The sequence below is a fragment of the Strongylocentrotus purpuratus genome, unplaced genomic scaffold (assembly GCF_000002235.5).
Source record: "Strongylocentrotus purpuratus isolate Spur 01 unplaced genomic scaffold, Spur_5.0 spur5_contig_840, whole genome shotgun sequence".
Classification (NCBI taxonomy): Eukaryota; Metazoa; Echinodermata; class Echinoidea; order Camarodonta; family Strongylocentrotidae; genus Strongylocentrotus; species Strongylocentrotus purpuratus.
This window is the reverse complement of record NW_022145547.1, coordinates 492893-515948: the sequence shown is the minus strand read 5'-3', so window position 1 is coordinate 515948 and position 23056 is coordinate 492893. Positions and strand designations below refer to the sequence as shown.

The window sequence follows — 23056 nt, the reverse complement described above, 5'->3', positions numbered from 1 at the left end:
GAACTTCCCTCAAAACGAAAGGGCTTGAAAAGGGCTTTTAGTGGGAATATTAACGACCGTCAATTAGCATAATCATGTAATTACGAACAATTTCGCAGGCCTGGTGGGTTCCTCTCGGTTAGGAAGGGGGTTGATGAAATACAGCTCATTTTTTTCCCCATCTGAAATTATTTGTATTTGGGGTGTAGGATGTCATCGACCCTCCCAAAGTTCAAGAAATTGGCCATATGTAATTTTTACCCTCAAGGCTTTTTCATATTTTGTTCACAAGGGGCGGTCGTTAAATTTGCACCTATGAAAACAGATACTGAAGCCCATACTGGAGTTTTTACAAATTGATAGGCCTACAAATATTGTAGAAGACTAGACACACTGAAGCAAATTAGTACTCCGGTGAGGGGAGGTGGTTAATTAGTCCGTGCGGCATATAACAACCCTCACTCCCTTTCAAAAACCTTATATGTGGATAAGTAAATCAACCTTTTTCCACTGGCCTTTTTCTCGGCACTCCCTAGATGCATGCATGTGCATCATATTTGTAAACACCCATCTAATTATAGATGAAGGCACTAACGATTCAGTAAAGTAATGTGTAGTATAGAAATACATTTATCAAACCAGGGGCGGATCCAGCTTTTTGCCAAGGGGGTTGACCCAGTGGCGGATCCAGGATTTTCCAAAAATCGCGCCGTTTTACTTTTTTCTTTTCACTTGGCCGCCCGGGGGGGGGGGTTAAACCGCCGAACCCCCCCCCCCCCTAGATCCGCCCCTGCAAACCTCATCGAGTTTATATCAAAATGTAAAATTACATTACTAAAGAGTAAAAGCTAATTTAAATTAGTTGGGCAATCATGACAGATCAATACTTTCTTTAAAATCCTAACATTACCCCTACACCCCGACCCGATTTCATTGACCATTGAGGCGATTTGTCTTTGGACGAATTAGTATAGAACCACACACACTCACTCACTCACTCACACTTGTACGTAGACGTACCGGTACCGGTAGAGATTTGTTTGTTGTTGATGCATGCCACGTACGTTGAGAACTTTCCACGAAAAATGCCTACGTAGCTATACAGACTCGTGCGCCGTAACTCCTGGCGAATAACGCTTCACCGTTCCGCTAAAGGAAGGAGCTAGAGCTAGCTTCAAAGACACCGGTCAACATGTCGGCGGGGAAGGACAATTATCGTGAAGCCAGTCGGCTGTTGTTTCTTTGTGTCATGTGGTATTTAAGCAGCTTGGGACAGAATGTCATCAATAAACATTTATTCACGGAATTTCCTTATCCAACGACTGTTTCAATGTGTCATATGCTGGCAGTTGCGATACTTTTGGAGCCGGTTTTGAGACTCTGGAATGTGCCGGCTCCGGAAGTCATTGACAGAAGACATTTCTTCATTTTGGTTTTACCTCTTGCATTCGGAAAGTTTTTTTCATCAGTTTCAGCAGAATTTAGTATTCTTAAAGTTTCAGTATCTTTTGCACATACTGGTAATTACTAATAGGTTATTACTTATCATCTTCTCTTCTTCTTCTTCTTCTTCTTCAAAGTTCAAGATAATCTGCATCCTACAATACTGAAGATTCTTGCAGATGCCGTAGAGTCTTTTCTACTTCTAGATTATAAAAAGAAATAAACAAGTGGACGTTAGGCCTACACCGCACGTTCATGTTTTCATTACAGTTAAACTAAAGAAACTTGTGTTTTTAATGATCTGACAAGGAGGTCTTTTACTCATTCTAACATTTTACTCAGTTTCAGATTTTTTTTTCTTTCTTAAAAAAGTTAAAGTAGTCACCCGGCCTAATAACCAAAAGCGTTTTTAAAACACCAGTTTACGGTTACAACATTGTGCATGTGCAGACATATGGGCGCCATTTTTACTTACGGGTAAACAAACCACTGACATCTAGAGGTCGGTGGTTTACGCGTAAATAAAGACGGGGCCTATGCAACACAGTGCAGGCTGTGATGCAACAAAACATGCGCATCTGAAAACATTGATGACATCACTGCCTGCGCTGTGCACTCACATCATATTTGCATGGGCGCTATCTTAATTTATGCGTAAACCATTGACCTCTAGAGGTCAATGGTTTGTTTACCTGCAAATTAAAATGGCGCCCATAACCATAAACTGGTGTATTGATGCAAAATTCATATCATTGCAAAGCCAAAGGGGAAGCATTACTGATCAAATATAAGTCTTTAACAACCTGCCTCTTCAAAATAAGTTTGTGCCCTATTAATTTTGAGATCCAGATTTTTGGCCTTAGCATAAGTATTATAATTATGATTTTTCAGCAAATTATTCATGTTTTTCAAGAGAAACTCTATCCATCCATATATAATATGTCCATAATTATCAGTTGTCATGAATTTTCTAAAGTCTAATGGCACGGCCCTGCCCTAAATGTTCTCCCAAGGTTTCCAAATGGAACTTGTTAGGATCTTGAGTTTCTTTTCATTTTTGGATTCATTTTTTGTGAGGGGGGGGGGGGGTAGGTGGTTCGGTCAGGAGTTAAAAAGTTGAGGTTTTGCTCATTGAAGAAACTGGAAAAGTTGATCACTGTTAATTGAAATGGAAACTGAATGTTTCTTTCTTCTTCTGTCGAAAGTGCATCCTTCATCATTGAAGATTAACCCGCTGCAGAGTGGTTGTGTGCGGTGCAGTCAGTATGGCACTAACCAGACTTCAGGTGCAGATTATATTTACCTGTGTACAAAGTTTTATACATGAGAGTACATGTTTTAAAATATTTCAAAAATTTGGGGGGCTACTTTTCAAGCTTGCTTTCATGAAAATAACACTATTTAATTTGTTTTGCATTGAACTCTATGCAAATTTTGGCATTTTAGGGGCGAAATCGCCTGAGCACCCGTGTGATTTTTCCCCGATGTTTTATTCTTCTTCCTCCTTCTTCCTTTTGAGTACAGACCTCTATACAGAGTATTATCAAACTATACTGGGGGTGTGTGCAGGTGAACCACTACACCGGGGTTTCCCCCTACTCTTATACGAATAGTGCAGTGGGTTCTTGACGTGCAAAGGTAGTGACTCTTCTCTACACGGGGCCTTAATTTAACGTCCTATCCGAGGGACGGAGTGTTTTCCACTTGACATAACCTGCATCTATGAACAAGAGAAGGGGCACGTTAACACACAACGCAGGCTTCAGTCATCCGCCTGGGTGGGAGTCGAAGCCGGGATCTTTGGTTCGACAGCTTTACCGACTGAGCCAGCTCGTCTCCTTATTAAAGGAGCTACACAAAGAAAATTCACTAACAACTGATAATTAGAACAAATTACATATAGATGGAAAGATTTTCTCTTGAAAAACATGAATAATTTGCTGAGAATTCATATAGAAATCATGGAAAGGCGTAAAATGCAATTTTCAAGACCCTTCCTAGACCCCCAAGCGCCCCCGAACGTAAGCCAAACACACGAGCGTAGCGAGCTCTGAATAGTGACGTCACACACTGGACAAACAGCTCAGTGCCGTGTAGCAGTCTGCAGCTAGCCAGCCGTGTCCCGTATGTGACGTCACAAATATTGACGCTCTATAAAGGACCGCTAATTCAGGCAGAAAATCTGGATCTCAACACTAACATTTTTGAGAGTTGATTACTGCGGGCCCCCAAACATATTTTGAAGAAAAGAGTTGTTGTATTTGATCTGCAAGGCTTCCCCTTCGCAATGATATGAGTTTTGCATCAATTCAAAACACTTTTGATTCTTTGTGTGTCTACTTTAAACAAAACAAAAAACTTAACTTAAAGAAACATTGTACTACAGTGTACATGTACCTTTTTATTGACAGAAGAATAATTAATGTACCTGGTATGTAAATATAAACCTATTTGCTGTCAGTAGAAGTTCTAAGCTTCAGGATTTGTGAATAATTTTCTAAAGGTTGCTTTGCAGATGAATTACTTACCTTTAGATGAGATATCTCATGTTTGCACTAATGTATTTTTTTCTTTGCAGTGAAAGCCACAATGCCAATATTTACAGTATTTTTATCACGGCTGGTCCTAGGAGAAAAACAAACAACAAAGGTAAGACAATTGGCATATTGAATTACTGAGATGTATTTTTCACTAGAACACTTTTTTTTCCTAGTATACCGGTAGTTTAAATGAAATTGAAATGTACCAAACAAAATAATTTGTGTCTCACTAGAACATGTAATAAGGTTTTCTCTGATTTAACGGTTAAGGAATCTGAATAAAAAAAAGAGAACATAAAGTTAATGATTTGGGACAATTTGTAAAACTTTATGTACACTGTTGAAAAAATCTTGGTTCAGGGTTTAAAGGTCAAGTGATACATCTGTTGTAATATGGAATGTTGAGGTAATTATGCCATAATGTATTATAGTGTATTGGTGCATTAGTGTATAAGGAATTGTAGGTGGAGCAGTCTACAATGTAAGCTACCCCCCCCCCCCTTCCTCATCAGACAATAGCCTTACTTTCCCGCCTTTTTGGGGGTACCTGTATTGCCCAATGTACTGATACCCTATAGGCATGATTGGGGATCCTATTGTAAGTTTTAGTGGATGAGTGATTTTCTTTTGTTCGGGGTCTGTGCACCCAGAGCTGCTATAGCAGGGACAGAGAGACATTGTAGATTGGAGAGAGAGGAGAGAAGCACTAATTTGTGCCTGCTAATGGAGATTGTTATTTACTTCTGGCAGATCACAAGTCATGTAAGTTGATTTATACTGTTGGAACTGATGATTATTATATATATTTCATATTATTAATGGATGTCACATTTTATGAATTGCTGAAGATAAGATAGTGAAAGTTGAGGATTGTTGAACCATGTTGTATGTACACTGATATAATGACACTTTATGATAAATGTGATTAACTTATTTCATTTGCATTACATGTATCATGCTTTATAAAGTAGATTATTATGCTTGAATTTCTGATAATGATGAAATGATAATTACTCTGACAAATTAAATTAATTTTAAGTTTGTCTTTATATAGATTGAAAACATGTTTCTGTTAAACAAAGTCAATTAAAAGAATGACTACCAAAGAGGATTTATATATATATATATTTGAATGTAATTACATTGTGTCATGCAGTTTTCACAAAGTCATTATTGTGAAGTAAGAATTGTTATTTTATTGTTGTTACCTTTAGGGCTGCATGTGGTGAAATCTCCTTATTTGATGAACTACACTTTCTACAATAAGGTGGAAGCTTTGTTTATGATCAGGGGTCGGACGACAGCATATAGCGTTAGTGTTGCTTCGTCGTTATAGTATTGGCCGGTGAGTGGAGTTTGGCTCTATTGTGTATAGATATATATATGACCTAATATACATGCAATTGTAAACCGATTATTGCACGAAATGATGTAAAATGTACAATATTCTTCTGTCCTATATATGTTCTAATTAATTATGGCAACTATACTGCTACAGACAATTAAAACAGTTAAGCTACCTTTCATGATATTGCACATAATAAGAATTATTATTGAAAATTGAATAATGTATTAATTGATGACTCGTGTTGAGTTGGAAACTATTGCAATGTTTACACTTTAATTTGTTCTGTTTAATGGAAGAAAGCAAATGAAACCATGAATTGTTTGTTATTACATTTTGCTCCAGAGGCTATATGCTAATTATATTTCGTTCAAATTTTGTTCTTGTACAGGGGCTGTGTTTTCTTTGGTGAATAAATGCAAGACTAAAGTTTACGTTGGACTCCCTAGCTGTTGTCATTTCTGAATCTCAATAATGGTGTCAGAAGTGGGATGACTGACGGCGAGGGACAACTGGACTGAGATCATCTGCACGGATACTGACCAACCTCCAACTTCTTGCGGCCGTGACGTCGTCGGCTGGCGATATTTGGTGTCAGCAACGTCCGGAGGCAAAAGTGAACATTGGACAGACAGTGAACATTCAACAGCCTCGGCCAGATACATTGTGACCTTTAATGAATTTGAAGAACATGTTCATGTAATGATACACATGATTGATGATTTGTTCGTTTAAGTTTGCTTGTTGTGAAATATTATTGTTCCTGTTGAATTTCATAATTAACACATTTAAGTGCAGGAAAATGGCCCCTACATCTACGACAACAACTGTGACAACAACAACAACTACCACGTCGACAGCATCATCCACACGACCTACTATGACACCAAGGGAGCAACCTTCAGACATGGACATGCTGTCACAGTTCTTTCGTCGTTCCATTGGGCTACAGAGCATTCTCCAGAGCAACTTGCCCAAGTTTAGGGGAATACCACAACACGCAAACGACATTGCACTATCGGAATGGCTTGAGGAGTTCTATGAGATCACTGCTCAACACAACATGGAAATGGGCAGTAAGGCCAGACTTCTTGTAGATCACCTTGCAGGACCGGCAAGGGAGGAAATTATGTGCCTTAGTGAATCCCGAAGACGTGATTTTGATGAAGTTGTAGCATGTCTTAAACTATGTTTTGGCTACGAGGAAAATACACAGTCGTTGAGCAGCAAGTTCCATAACCGCGTACAGAGAGAAGGGGAATCGCTTTGTGACTTCAGCCGGGCCTTGATACGCCTATACATAAAGCTGGAGAAGGCAGCAATCACTCAAGCCCAAGGTGAAGCTTTGGCACAATTAAAAGACAAAGCTTTGAGTGACCAATTTGTAAATGGCGCACGTGAGGCTTGGGTCAGGAGGGAGTTGAGACGCATCCAATTAACTCATGGGCCCAGTGGGTTCAATAGGATGAGAGCAGAGGCACTCCAGCTTTTCCAGGAGTCTCCAACAGCTCAGCGTACCAGAATCAGAGAAGCGGACGTCGAGGTCGGACGGGTGGTCACATCAGATTCTGCACATCTTCTGCAACAGATGGTAGACCAACAGACAACTATTATGACTGAACTAGAACAGCTGAGAGGGGAGGTTACACGATTGAAAAATGCCAAACCTCAGAGAAGGAGGGTGAGTAGTGGATGTTTTCATTGTGGTCAGAAGGGACACTTTATAAGGGAGTGTCCCAACATGACACATATGCCTACCAACATATTCCCCGCTGCTGCTTCTAATTACAACTTCTCGGATGGACCCAGAAGCCAGAGGAATTACGACTTTCCTGCTTGGAGTCAGGAGTCGGGTACCAGGAACCAGGATAACTTCAATTTGCCTGCAACGCGTTATCAGGCTCCATCCCAGCCACATGCCATCCAGAGGAATTATGATTTTCCTGCTTGGAGTCAGGAGTCGGGTACCAGGAACCAGGATAACTTCAATTTGCCTGCAACACGTTATCAGGCTCCATCCCCGCCACATGCCACCCAACGTCACCTTCCTCACCAGGATGTCACCCCGCAGGCGGAAAACTAGCTTCCTCTGCTGTTGAGGGCAAAACAGCAGGGGACAATGAACAACAGGACAAGACAGAAGAGCCCATGGGACAAAGCTCCCATAAGCTACAAGCCGACACGCCTATAACAGACAAGAGGGAGATTGACACAGAAACGAGATTTGCACATTCCAGACAGACCACTTTGGAAGAAGCTGCGCTGACAATAGATGAAATAATGTGTGACAGCGAAACAGAATTGGTTTCAGAAAGTCCGACCGCAATAGCAGAAGTTGCCGGCGTGAAAATTGGTTGCGTCTTAGACACTGGAGCAGAGGCTTCGATAATACCCTCAGACGTATTTCACTCGCAGCTTCAGGAAGCAGCAGGAGATGTCAGCCCATTGAAAAAACTGGTAAAAATTGTTGGGGTGGGTCCAACAAAGGTTCCTGTAGAAGGCTTTATCCGCACTCGAGTTTTGCTGAACGGCAAAGAAGCTTCCGTCGGGTTCCTTATCGTGAACCGAGAGTCTTGTGGAGCTAGACAAAAAGACTTCCCAATTTTATTGGGATGTAATGCACTACGAGCTTTTTTTCCACCAGAGGAAACTCAAGAAGAATTCCAGTTAGTAAAGGACTGCTTGAAATTTAAAGGAGTGGACAATGCACAAATACGAGAGGTTGTCACGGGTGCCTTGGAGGTAGTGTTGCCAGCCAGGACCATACAACATGTAGAATGTGCGATGAAGTCCTCTCAAGGTGGTGAAGCTGCCAATGAGTCAAGTGTCTGGTTCATCCAGGATCTGACTAAGCTGGAGAGTTCTCAAGTTCATGTGATTGAAGGTTGTGCTACCGGGAATAGAGAGTTACGTTTACTCCTTATTAATGCTGGAGAAAATGAGTACATCCTACCACCTCACTCAATTGTGGCATCTGCTGTGCAAGCAGAAGAACGAAGTGAAGTTCATCTTCAAAACAGAGAGGACCAACTTGAGGTGGATGTTTGTAATGTAATGATTGCCACAACAGAATCGGTTCAAGATGACAACGACAATGTTGGCCAGTTCGAACACAGAGGAGAAACCCAACCAACAAATGATATCACTACACAGGAAACGTTTACCTTCACTGATGGAACAGAAGTATTGCTTCCTCATGGCCTCAGCTTATGTGGGATGGACTATCATGAGGCATCTAGGATTGCTAAACTTCTAGCAGATCATGAAGCAGCTTTTTCCAGAGATGAGTTTGATTTGGGACAGTGTGATCTTATCCCTCATGAGATAAAGGTGACCTCTGACAAGACAATACGCCTGCCATATCGAAGAATTAACCCCAACGAGACATCAGAAGTTCGTGAACTTCTGCAAGACATGCTTGAACGAAAGATCATCAGGGGGTCTGTTAGCCCATATGCAAGCCCAGTCGTTTTAGTTAGAAAACGATCAGGAGCCCTACGCCTATGTATCGACTACCGACAATTGAACAAGATTACAGTGAAAGACTCTTTCCCGTTACCCAGAATTGATGAATCCCTGGAAGTCATGGATGGGGCTAGATACTTCTCTTCTCTGGATCTGTCTCATGGGTACTTTCAAATCACCATGCATCCTGACTCTGTGCCCTTGACCGCTTTTCGTGTTCCATGGGGACTCTTCGAATTTGAGAGAATGCCGCAAGGTCTTTGCAACAGTCCAAGCACCTTCCAGAGGGTGATGGAGGTGATCTTCAGTGATATGAACTTCACAAAACTAATTCTGTACCTCGATGATGTGTTGGTATTTTCTAGAACTTTTGAGGAACATTTGGAAAGACTTGGAGAAGTTTTTGCCCGGTTGACGAAGCATGGTCTAAAGTTGAAAGGAGAGAAATGTCACTTGTTCAGGGGAGAAGTTGCCCACTTAGGACACATCGTCAGCGAGAAGGGCGTGATGGTCGATCCAAGCAAGGTGGAGAGAATCAAGAGTTGGCCAACACCCCAGAATGGATCAGAGTTGAGGTCTTTCCTTGGCCTTGCGTCGTACTATCGGAGGTTTGTCCCTGACTTCACAAGACTGACAGCTCCTCTTCATGCACTAATCGGACAGAAGTCGCAAAAGAAGAGAAAGAGGAAGCCTGAGAAGACTATGCTTAATCCAAAGTTTGTGTGGACAGACAAAGCAGAAGAATCCTTTCAAAAACTGAAAGAAAGACTGTCCTCAACTCCAGTGCTAACCTATCCGAAGTTTGGAAAAGAGTTTGTTCTCGAGGTTGATGCTTCTCTCAAAGGACTAGGTGCCTGTCTATCACAGGCAGATGAAAACGGTCACCTTCACCCGATCTCATTCGCAAGCCGCAGTCTACGTGGAGCTGAAAATAACTACCCGGACTTCTCCAGCTTCAAGATTGAACTGTTAGCACTGAAATGGGCGGTGGTAGAGAAGTTCAAAGGATATCTGATAGGTTCAAAGTGTACCGTCTACACAGACAACAACCCGTTGGCCCATCTTCAAACCGCCCAACTGGGGGCAACTGAACAACGATGGGTAGCCCAGCTAGCACCCTTTCAGCTAGACATCAGATTTCGCCCTGGCAAGCTCAATAAATGTGCTGATGCTCTCAGCCGCTGTCCTGGCAATGATGAACAAGAGGTGAGAGAGATGATCGGTGCTCTGACAGTAACTACTGTCTTACCAGTGGAAGTTACAGTAAACAGTGATCAGGGGCCAGAAGAAGCACCTCGGGCAGCTCCTGAAGTATACCCATCATATTCCACAGAGAAACTTGAGATTCTGCAGCAGCAAGATGATGCACTGTCAGCTTGCAGACAATACATAAGAGATGGATGGAAGCCAGAGGATGAAATGAAAAGCGAGAACAGAGAGACAAAGTCCTGGATGAAAGAACGCATGTACCTCAAAGACTGTGGAGGGGTATTGTACAGACGACCACCAGATTCCAAACATCCACAGAGAAGACAGTTGTTAGTTCCCAAAGGCCTCCAAGAGAAGATGCTACAGATGGCTCATGACCAATGGGGCCATCAAGGGATAAACAGAACCATAGCAATCCTGCGAGAAAGATGTTTCTGGCCAGGAATGTGTAATGATGTGAGAGCACACATCAAGAAGTGCTTTGCCTGCATTGCAGCTAAGACGCCAACACCGACAATACGAACTCCAAGACGACACTTGCTGGCATTCAAGCCCCTAGAACTGATCGCAATCGATTTTCTGAAATTGGATAAGGGTCAAGGTGGATACGAGGATGTCTTGGTAATCACTGATGCATTCACCAAGTTTGCACGAGCAATCCCCTGCAAGAACCAGACTGCAGCAGTTGTTGCACGTGCCTTAATCGATGGTTGGATAGTCCACTACGGTGCTCCACTACGTATCCACTCCGATCAAGGACGAAATTTCGAGAGCTCTCTTGTCCGAGAATTATGCAAACTGTACGGAATTGAGAAGACACACACCACACCGTACTATCCACAAGGCAATGGACAAACGGAAAGGTTCAACCGAACGTTATGCAGCATGATTCGTTCCCTTGAGCCAGATCGTCGGAGAAAGTGGCCTGGGCTGATCCACCAGCTGGTTTTCCTATACAACTGCACCCCTCATGGAACAACAGGGCTATCGCCATACCGTCTCCTGTATGGGAGAGAGCCGCACACACCAATCGACCAGCTAATTGGGAATAGCGAAGCAGACTGGAATGAGGACTTTCTTACAGAGCATTCGAAGTCGCTACAACATGCTCATACGGTTGCTAAGCAAAACATGGAAGCGATCTTGAGAAGTGAAAAGATCAGACATGATGCTCTACCAATGAGTTCCACACTAAGCATTGGCACCCGGGTACTGATCAAGAAGTGCGCGTTTGAGGGTCGACACAAGCTTGACGACAAAGTGTTGAGAGATCCCTTCATAATCACGGCGGTAAATGACACGGGTGACGTTTACAAAATTCGACCAATGTTAGGAGGACCAACCAAAGTAGTGAACAGAAGGTTGCTGATTCCAGACCCACGTGAAGAGATGCCAGTTCATATTGTTCAGGAAAGCAGAAGTGACCATACCACGTCACAACACCCCTCGACTCGTTCTATAGAAGAGAACACCCCCTCTTTCACTTTCTTGTGGGATCGACCGATGAATATTTCAGGGGATCAGAACAACCTGCGAGTAGACATTCGTGACGATGAATATATTCCAGATGAGGGAAATGACCACGACGGAGCAAATGTTGAGAATGAAGAAAATGGTACGGATGACGTTCTCAATCTGAGCGGAGATATAGTACCTGATGAGATAGACAACTCTCAACTTGAGAACCCCAGTCCCGAGGTACCGCGTAGGAGGTCTAATCGAGTAACTAAAGGCCAGCATAGAAATCCACTGCGGCTTCCAATATCGGCGTTACAAGAGTAAAAAAAAAAAAAAAAAAGAAGAGAGTTTTGAATTTGAAGACAAGAATTAAATATTTACTTGTCAGATTAAGATGTGATGTGTTATTAATGCTATGCATAATGTTTTAAAGAACATTGTTTTGTATTTTCATATACTACTGAAAAACATTTTGGTCAAACATTATGACATTAATTGCGGGGAAGTGTATTATAGAAAGATTTTCATTGCTTATATTTTCATGTATTGCTAAAATCTCGGTCAAACAGTATGACATTAATTGCGGGGAAAGGTGACGATTTGGAATTTCGCTCGTAATAATGTATCATTTTTATCAAACATTATGACATTAATTGCGGGGAATATGTTGTAATATGGAATGTTGAGGTAATTATGCCATAATGTATTATAGTGTATTGGTGCATTAGTGTATAAGGAATTGTAGGTGGAGCAGTCTACAATGTAAGCTACCCCCCCCCCCCTTCCTCATCAGACAATAGCCTTACTTTCCCGCCTTTTTGGGGGTACCTGTATTGCCCAATGTACTGATACCCTATAGGCATGATTGGGGATCCTATTGTAAGTTTTAGTGGATGAGTGATTTTCTTTTGTTCGGGGTCTGTGCACCCAGAGCTGCTATAGCAGGGACAGAGAGACATTGTAGATTGGAGAGAGAGGAGAGAAGCACTAATTTGTGCCTGCTAATGGAGATTGTTATTTACTTCTGGCAGATCACAAGTCATGTAAGTTGATTTATACTGTTGGAACTGATGATTATTATATATATTTCATATTATTAATGGATGTCACATTTTATGAATTGCTGAAGATAAGATAGTGAAAGTTGAGGATTGTTGAACCATGTTGTATGTACACTGATATAATGACACTTTATGATAAATGTGATTAACTTATTTCATTTGCATTACATGTATCATGCTTTATAAAGTAGATTATTATGCTTGAATTTCTGATAATGATGAAATGATAATTACTCTGACAAATTAAATTAATTTTAAGTTTGTCTTTATATAGATTGAAAACATGTTTCTGTTAAACAAAGTCAATTAAAAGAATGACTACCAAAGAGGATTTATATATATATATATTTGAATGTAATTACATTGTGTCATGCAGTTTTCACAAAGTCATTATTGTGAAGTAAGAATTGTTATTTTATTGTTGTTACCTTTAGGGCTGCATGTGGTGAAATCTCCTTATTTGATGAACTACACTTTCTACAATAAGGTGGAAGCTTTGTTTATGATCAGGGGTCGGACGACAGCATATAGCGTTAGTGTTGCTTCGTCGTTATAGTATTGGCCGGTGAGTGGAGTTTGGCTCTATTGTGTATAGATATATATATGACCTAATATACATGCAATTGTAAACCGATTATTGCACGAAATGATGTAAAATGTACAATATTCTTCTGTCCTATATATGTTCTAATTAATTATGGCAACTATACTGCTACAGACAATTAAAACAGTTAAGCTACCTTTCATGATATTGCACATAATAAGAATTATTATTGAAAATTGAATAATGTATTAATTGATGACTCGTGTTGAGTTGGAAACTATTGCAATGTTTACACTTTAATTTGTTCTGTTTAATGGAAGAAAGCAAATGAAACCATGAATTGTTTGTTATTACATTTTGCTCCAGAGGCTATATGCTAATTATATTTCGTTCAAATTTTGTTCTTGTACAGGGGCTGTGTTTTCTTTGGTGAATAAATGCAAGACTAAAGTTTACGTTGGACTCCCTAGCTGTTGTCATTTCTGAATCTCAACACATCTTTTATTTCTCCTGACTGAAGCAGAGTGTTCAATGCTCTGTCTTTAATATAAGAGCTAGCAATTTGTCCAGAGGCTCCACATTCAACTTTAAAAAACCACAATCAATCACAAAGTCATGCATATTTCAGATTTTTGTAGGGTTTGCAATTGCAATAAATTCAGATCTAACAGCACTCTTTGAACATGTTACATACATACAGTATGTAGTTCATGCCTTCAAGACTAAATTAAAATGTCCAAATGTAAGAAGATGAAAAACAAAACATAAACTGATAATAGGCAAATAGCTTTGGCATCTTGGTAAAAGTAGACTGGTAAAAGATGCAGAAGTTTATAAAACATAAATGGTCTACTAGTATTCTAAGTACCAGCAATTGTGTGACGTGAAAATCAACATGTTCTTAATTACCCCATCCAGCAGAATTATTTTTGATTAACAGTGAAGCAGATCCTTTATTTCCTGCTCTATACCAATATGTGGGCAATCTGTGTGCCATTTTCCACACTTCTATGCACTTGACTTTTCAAAAGGGGTATAATCGCTCTGCAAATAGTCTGTGATCTATTACATGTAGCCTAGAAAAAATTAAAGGTCAATGCTAGCAACTGATTATTACCCTTTGGAAAATATATTTTTAGACTTCTGTAAAAGGACCAGCATATTTATTCTATACTTGCTGAAGAGCACCAAGATCTGTGATGATGTCTGTTAATAATTGAATGAACAAAATCAGGACCCCGTCTCAGCCAATCAAATGCCATGATTTTCAGTAGCTTAACAGTTAATACACGCTGTAACTTGTTATTGATAACTCGTTTTATGAAACAGGGCCCAGCTAGTGCGTGCTGTACATGTAGTTGATGTACAGTCTTCTTGTCATTCCAGAATTCTATTCCACTAAAATTTAAATTTAAAAAACAAAATAACTGTAAATGTTTTACAAAATTAAATCATGATTTTTATATGATGATGAAATAATACTTTCTGTTTAATGTTCTGTGATAATCATTAACTTTGTATTTGTATTATCATCACAATATTTTATCAACTGAGAGTAAATTACAGAGAATTCACCACCAGGAACATGAACATCATTTATTATTCCACAGATATAAGGCACCAGCAATGAAACTCTGTACATGTACCTCTTGATTAAAAGTGAAGTGAAAAAGCCACTTATCCATATATGTGAACTGCTGCTGGTTCCTATTATCATGTTAAAGCTCCTCCAAAGTGTTTTACTGTTGTGAGCCCCACACTTGCCAAAAATTTGATGGCAAAATTTCAATTAAATTGTATCATAATGTGAAAGAGGATGCCATTTAAGACACACTTTTGTAAAGATCCCCCCCCCCCTACAATGTGTTTGAAGACAAATATTGATAAAGTAATACATTATTTGCGTTTTCTGTTGTACGCAGTAAACCTAAATTTTGTATTTTCTCATCAATATTCAACTTCAAACACATTGTTTTGAAAATCCTTGCAGAAATTCACATTATCATATTATGATACAATTTCAGTGAAATTTTGCTATCAAATATGTTGGGCTCCCAACACTTTTGAAGGGGCTCTTGATGATTGAACATACAACAATACTGGCACTTTCATGGAGTGCATTCAGTATTTCTCATAAGATTAGTTGATGCCAATCACACTACGTCACACATGATTGGATGATTGGACCTCTTTATTTCATAGACGGCATTATGTGACATAGTGTGAGGTGTGTCTACTTCATACTTTGGACTGGTAGATCAATGTTGAAAGGAACCTCACCCCCAAAGATTACGTGTTGGTCTGCTGAAAGAGGACTTTTATTCATGTCTATTGATGTACAATATTCCCTACAAAAGTGTACAAGAGATATGCAAATGAAGATTTAGGGTGACATGGGTGCAACCATTTTCTTGATAATGTGACGTACAAGGCGAACTTGTACTATGTATCATGCACCAAGCTTTAGCTATAGAGACATTTAAATTCAATAACAAAAAACCTATACTTTTCAATGAGGGAGATTTATAGCTGAAAAGGTAACAATTATATTTGGTGAACTATATAAGTCAAAAATTAAATAGATTCATTTAAAAATAGTAATACCAAAATATACAGTTACAAATATGTTTCATTAATGCGAAACTTTCACTCCAGTGAAGCAAGGAATGCACTTGCATTCGTACAATTATAGTACAAAATATAAGAGCAGGTGAAGGATATACATGTACCTGATTACCGAACACACTTGGGTTGCAATGTAAATATTTTGTTATCTTGACCTGGATTTGTTATATTGACCTGAATACACTGTACATGTATATATTTTTTGCTATTTTCAGGTATATTTAGCATTAGTTCCCATCATCTGTGGTGTGATGATCGCGACCTTGACTGAACTCTCTTTTGATATGTTTGGTCTCATCGCTGCTCTGACTTCCACCATTACCTTCGCCCTCCAGAATGTATACTCTAAAAAGGTAAATTGAAATTTATTTATTTTCTCTTGAACTTGTTAGAAGGGGGGGGGGGGGAGGGAGGAGGGTGGGAGAAAGGTTTAAGATTATGCCGATCATCCATTGTCTTTCTATGATTGAAGAAGGGGTGAGCATACAGTACCATACATTATGAACACATGACGGACAAAGAAAGAGGACAAAATATACAGTTCCTCATTCTACCCTCAACAATTGCTGTGGTAGACAAAGGAACATCCCTTCACTGATATTATGTAAAAATCTGTAGAACAGGTGAATATGCATGTGACACCTGTTTTACACATTTTTACATAATAGCATTGAAGGGATGTTCCTTTGTCTACCAGATCAATTATTGAGGGTAGAATGAGGAACTGTATATTTTGTCCTCTTTCTTTGTCCGTCATGTTTATAGTGATAATGTCCAAATTGCTACATATTCTTCTTGTGCATGTTTTCTTCTTCTGACTTGTGAGAAAGGCGTGTGTGAAGGAAGGAGTTCAAATCTACTTTCCCATAGGTTTCTGAAAACATCCCATAAACAAACTTTCAAGACTTATTTTCTTATAAGATTGTCTTTTACGGTAGGTATACATGTACATGTACATGTAGAACTTAACCATAGTGAACATTTTTCACAATACATGTACAGGTAGGTATTCGTTTCCATTTTTTTTAAATCCAATTTCTTTCCATGTATCAAAAATAGAAAAATTATCTGTTCATTTGTTTTGTAGCTACTGTACTGTTAGTCCAAACATACAATAGTACTTTGATGTTTTTAGACAAGGTGGGTTGCCCAGGGCACGAAAAGAGTCAACAAGATACAACAAGATACAACAAGCATCTAGTATTGAAATATGGACAGCATATTGTGTCTGATATTAATAATTAACCAGATTTATCAGGCATTATTCTGTACATTGATCACAGCAGCTGTTGGTTGTAAATCAATTTGCTTACAAGTCACATTGTTGATACATGGACGAAATCGGATAGTATCTTGTAGAACCAATGTGTTTCCGAACATCTGTTGCAGTTTAATAATTTTCTTTTGCTCTACTTGAATAATTATACCAATATTGTGTTGCACTCGTTATTTCATTTAAAACAAATTTTTACCTGGCAAAGAAGATATTTTGGCAGGTGTTTATATGTGGAATCTACACCTTGAATTGTTATGTTACAAAAGTTGTTTACATTTGCTCCCCAAACATTGTACTGTGTTGAATTTGTTGGAGGGTAAAATGATTAGTTTGATAATTTTTATGAAATTGTCCATAGACACTAAGACTGTATTTAAGATGCAAAGAGCTAGAGACTCTAAATACTATTTACAAGATTCACCTGTAAGATATCATCCATTAGTTCCTCAGATGTAGTTTGTTTCAAGCTTAAATCTTAAAGCTCTCCAGCTCTTATACACATACAATTGTTTTAAAAAATGTTTGATATGAATCAAGATTATGTTTGTTTGCTCTTTTATGCTAGGCTCTTCGAGACCTAAAGATCCACCATCTAAGGCTGCTGCTGATGTTGGGCCAGATAGGGTCTCTCATGCTGCTGCCTATATGGTGTTTCTTGGACTTCAGAAGAATCATTGTAGATAGAAAAGTAGTAAGTACAAATGTTCAAGAAGATCAGCTAGGATGGGGACTTCAGGAAGGTGTCAAGCGCACTGTGCACTATATGACCTGAATACGATCAGAGTTTGGAAGAATTTCCAATAGTAGTAGTAGTAGACTTTATTGGATAACTTGTTTAGCACAGGGCTAATCTTCCAGAAGGTCCATCTGGTATACTGGGGTGTGCAGGTGGGCCACTACACCAGGGTTTCCTCCTTCTCTTATACAAATAGTGCAGTGGGTTTTTAACGTGCAAAGGTGGTGACTCTCCTCTACACGGGGCCTCCATTTAACATCCTATCCAACTTGAATACTATTGAATGCTATTGAATAGAAACATGTGAAATCCTAATGATCAAGGTTCGAAAGACAAAGAATATTGCAAGCGGATTTTGCTTTTACATTGACTAGAAGGCTTAAACGTACTAACTTTTGATCGTTAATGTTCATATCATTCTTCAGAGCCTCAGACAGGAAGATATTTAAAATATTTCAAGCGTACTACACACTGTACAACCTGATTCAATCCTATGTGGGAAGAATTTGCAATGGTATTCAACATTGGTATTCATATATGTAAAATCCTAATGATCAAGGTTTGGAGTACAAGGAATATAAGTAATACAATAACAATGTCGGGGGACATTCCTTGTGGTGGGAAACTCAAAAGTATCAAATTATGTTTTTGAACATTTGTAATGAAAGTGCCCTCCTCCACTTCTATTACACTGTAGCATGTCAGGATTTGTTTTTAAATAAACAATACGATAAGATACATGTATATGATGCGATGTAATCAGAACATCCTTTCTCTATCGTTCTCCATCTGTCTTCTTAACTTCTAGAATTTCAGAGCATATGTCAGAATTTCATTTCAGTTTACATGATTTGATGTGATGTGATTTGATTTGATTTGATTTGAACAGCTTACAACTATCAGCTGGTCATACACCCTCACCCTCCTGTTCTTCAGTGGTCTTCTCAACTTCTTCCAGAACATCTTTGCGTTCAGCGTCCTCAACCTGGTGACTCCGCTGAGCTACTCCATCGCCAATGCTTCCAAGAGGATCTTTGTGGTTCTCATGTCACTCATAATGCTCAAGAATCCAGTCACGCCTCTCAACGTCATCGGCATGACAACGGCCCTGCTTGGAGTCACCTGTTACAATCTGGTGAGTGTGCTTTTGGGGTATGTTTTGGGGCTCTGGGAGTTAAACCTGACAGCTATGGACTGTTAACCATTTTATCAATGAGTTTAATAGATGGTCTATAGAAGTGATTTTGAGGGCTGAAATCTTATGAATAGAATCCGGAAATTAGATTATTCTACGCTTGTAAATAAAAGAAAAAAAGGAATTTAAATTGTTTTTTTGATGTAAATGTGGAACAAATAAACTTCAAACTTCAAACTTCAGACTATAAGTCATTCCATATGATGTACACCAACTCTCTCTACCTGGTCAGCCCAAAATGTTGACTGAACCAGACAATGATTGAAAAAAAATGGTTCATTATTCCCATTGTTATCAAATATTTAATGCCCACCTCTCTTTTACTTTTCAGGCGAAGTTTGACCAGACCCGGTCCAAGAACGTCCTGCCGATGGTGAACTCTGACCTTGTAGATGGGCGCATCTTGACGGAGCATGAGAAGGCCAACGGGCACGCCAAGGCCTATCATGATGTATGACGCCAACTGAGAAGGGGTATCAGCCCTACCTTCAGAGTCGGACGCAACAACGAAGCCAGGATATATGATGTGTGATCCATGATGTGTGATCTCTTGTGAGTGAGCCTGAAACTTAGCATATGATGTACAGTCCAGTTTAGATGCCCTGTAAATTTACACAATTTTCAGGTGTGTGCCCCTCCCCCCCCCCCCCCCCCATCCCCCCGTTGAATGGCCAAAAAAAAATACAGAAAAGGTAGACAAGGAACCAGAGAAAGAGAGTGCAGAAAAAGGATGAGAAAGAAGATGATAGGACCCGGATCTGTCTAAGGGGCCATTTTCGTAATGTAATCAAATTCAATGTACAAATCTTTGTTAAGTGCCCCTTTACAAATTATTTCATTCACCTGTTACGAATAATTGTATTTCAACAGTCAGAATGCGAATTGCATACTGAGGTAGGACAAGCCATAATGTTTGTCCCACCTAGCAACAATCAATGCATGTTATTCGCATTCTGACTGTCGAAATACAATTATTTGTTAACAGGTGAATGAAATAATTTGTAATGGGGCACTTAACAAAGATTTGTGCATTAAAATTGATTGCATTACGACAATGGCCTATTGGTTTCCTAATAGATTCACATTCTCTTTACCATAGCCCCCCTCCCCCTCCCTCCCACACCCCCTTAATGTCAGTGCCCTCTCAATGGTTGGACCCATGCTACGTGCCTCTACTCGTACATGTACTAAATATCAACAAACCTTTTATCGTCTCAGCTGGAAGCCAGAAGGGCCTTAGCTCTGTGTAAATCATGTAAGATAATGCCTTCTGGCTCTCAGGAGATCATATATGCTAAGCTCACTCTGCAATCGTGTGCTAGGTTACAGGCTTCTCATACTGAATACTTCCAAGATGTTTTCTTCTTTTTTTGTTCAAAATTTTTCAGTTCTCTGTTTATCCTCCCTTTTATGACACTTTTCCATCACAAGCCCACAAGTGATCGTAATGTTTCATAGAATCCTGTATAACTTGAATGTAACCATATTAAGTATGCATTATACTGCCCCGAATTGGACACTTAATAAAAGAAGGGGGAATGGCCCCATTTCTGGAGGGCAAAGGTGATGGTGGAATATTACAAAAATTTGTTTATTAATCTTAATCATTATTCAAAACTATTATTCTTTTGGCATACCTGCTAGGCCAGAAGGAAACTTTGGTACCTGCAGAGCAATTTACCAAAATATAAATCTCCAAATCTGATACGTCTTTAGAAGTAAAGGTTTCATAATCTACTTAATGATTTTTCGGAGAATGGATTTCATTTCATTTTCTAAAATTTGATGACTACTTTTGACTAACTCTCAACCAAGACCCATTGTGGTGTCTGTGATTTCAGTACTACTTGCTAAATCAATAACCATGTACATTGTTCCATTGTAGTTAGCTATAAGATACAAATCCATTTTAATCAAGATTGATGAAATCCTGTAGTTCACTTAATTTGCCAAATGACAGGTTTTGTACTATACTTTAATGGACAGATCTGTATTTGACAACAATGACTATTAACACGTTGCGTAATATGTGAGAGCATTGTTGCCAACCATTCCCGTTCTGGAGGAACAATTCCTTTTTTTTTTGGCCTTCATACTAATGGTATGAATTCTAAAATCTTCTTTTTAAAACCTTACAAATACTCTGCATTTGTAATTTTGCTATGAGAGATTCTTAAGTTTTACTGTGAAGGGCAGATAAGTTAGATTTTCACAATTTTACCCCCCAAAAAAAAAATTCAAAGAAGAGAACAATATCAGGTAACATCAGTGGATGACAGTGAGAGAGAAAGAAAACAAAAATTTCACACAGTTTCACCAGAATTTCTGGAGCGTCTAGACTCTTGTTGGTACCCCTTCGATGACCAACTTGTATATATAGTAGAAAGAAAAATGGAGTGCTATTTATTGTAAAATATTTCTATTTTGGTAGCATATATATGCCATCCTAACAAGGTATGGGATTTTAAATGCTTTAAGGTAACCAGTATTATCATGCCAGTAATCTATAGATTCTATACATGTACGTTGCAGCAATATAACAAATGTTTTGGTATACAGTGCACCTCCAGCCATCATGAGTGTATGGTGTAGGTGTTTGTAAATGGAAATTGAATGGAATTATGTGATTATGAATAGCAAATTTGATATTGTGCTGCAGGAAAATGGACAAGGTAGATCAAACACGGAAAGGTTAAACGATTTATGTGCAAACTGTTACAAAAGTGATATTCAATGACTACAGTGTATATGAAATATGTTTTGAAGATAATCTTGGTGCATGGCAGGCTGTAAATTCAAACACTCTGTACATGAGAAGATCAAATTTCTCTAATACATGTCACAGAAACTATCAGCATGTTACATTATAACAGTTTGAATACATTGATGACTAGGAGATTCCTGTGTCGAGTTTGTAGAAGTGGATACAAGATGTAGTCACTCTTGTGCTGATAAGTGATAGAAACAGTGATGAAGCAAGTCTAGGACCAGTTCATTAAAGTCATGTGATTGGCCCAAGTCTATTGCAAGTCCATCAATCAGTCACAACGTTTTGATTGCCTATGTGTGTCATGTTTGTAGACAGTTGCAATCGATCTGAAAGCCAAGGCGGGGATCTCTACTTCAGGCACCCGTTTCACAAAGCCTCTTTTCAATGACAAATGACAAAAATCAGTGACAAATCTGCTGATAACCAATCAGAAGCAAAGAAACAAAAACTGTCATTTGTCACTGATGACATGTTTTGTGAAATGGGGCCCAGATGCTATTATGACACCAAGGTCCACATTCTACTCATTCAGTTTAACTTGATGCTGTGACAATGTTGTGTTAACAAGGGCAAGCTACACAGTGAAAGTTCATTATTTTGATACTTGAATTTGGACCAAGCATAACCCAGAGTACTGCAAAAACCAGAAACTTAAATTACAACACAGAATTTTCATGATATGTAAACAACAACATTGATTTTCAAGAGCAAGAAACATTTGTGAAATGCAAGAATTCAGTGTTTCAGTAGTGATTCAATTTTGCAGCATGAAACTCGTGGGGTTTTCAAACATTGCAAAGGGGAAAGTTTCTGTTTTACATGTGGGTTTGAATTCTATTTGAAACCAGGCTTAAGTTCTTTCCTTTGATTGGGAAATGTAGACTTGATGCGAAGCTGATGTGTGTCAAAATATGATCTGTCAATTTGTGTAGTGATTTCCATTGTTCTATAGTTTTACATACTTTTTCAAAAATTCATAACTTTCTTATTAGTTATCCGATTTTGCTCAAACCTTTTTTGATTGGTTTGTCTGATTTTCCTGCTTCTATTGAAAGTAAGTTATTTTTGGAGTGAACTTGTACTTTAAACCTAACCTCTGTAGACCATCTCTATTGGACCTTGAAGAATTTTCACTTGAAGTTATTAGTCACGTCTTTAGCAGCTTATGTATATACAAAACTCTTTTGTTTTCAAGAGTCTAACATGTAAATTAATCTTTTTTAATACCTTTTTGGGATTAGATAGCTGTTGCATGAAAAAAAATTTTTTTATTTAGAGTTGGTTTATTCTCAAAATTTTATGTCTGATTTATTATTAGTGATATTCTTTTTTTTAGTATATGGAAGATTTTATTTTTTCAAATTAATATTACCGATCATGTAATGAATAAATAGTAAATATATTTGCAAG

The 23056-nt window shown here is 38.8% G+C and overlaps 1 protein-coding gene and 1 long non-coding RNA gene across 2 annotated transcripts; both read left to right on the top strand.

The window, feature by feature from the left end:
• The first annotated feature begins 970 nt into the window (after nucleotides 1-970).
• LOC115918729 (solute carrier family 35 member E1-like) lies at nucleotides 971-21672 on the top strand. The gene is made up of 6 exons (XM_030988434.1): nucleotides 971-1499; nucleotides 4001-4071; nucleotides 15885-16022; nucleotides 17511-17636; nucleotides 18571-18816; nucleotides 19208-21672. Exons 1-6 carry the CDS (start codon nucleotides 1172-1174, stop codon nucleotides 19331-19333), a joined length of 1035 nt encoding a protein of 344 aa, XP_030844294.1. The 5' UTR covers nucleotides 971-1171; the 3' UTR covers nucleotides 19334-21672.
• LOC115925140 lies at nucleotides 4346-5741 on the top strand. The gene is made up of 2 exons (XR_004064560.1): nucleotides 4346-5307; nucleotides 5699-5741. It is a non-coding gene; the product is annotated as an uncharacterized LOC115925140 (long non-coding RNA).
• Nucleotides 21673-23056: the final 1384 nt, after the last annotated feature.

Bases quoted from the DNA above. Each gene is read 5' to 3' on its own strand.
- LOC115918729 (XM_030988434.1), top strand. From the start codon at position 1,172: ATGTCGGCGGGGAAGGACAATTATCGTGAAGCCAGTCGGCTGTTGTTT. The intron at 1,500-4,000 runs GTAATTACTAAT...TTTTCTTTGCAG, and splicing joins AGTATCTTTTGCACATACTG to TGAAAGCCACAATGCCAATA. The intron at 4,072-15,884 runs GTAAGACAATTG...TGCTATTTTCAG, and splicing joins GAGAAAAACAAACAACAAAG to GTATATTTAGCATTAGTTCC.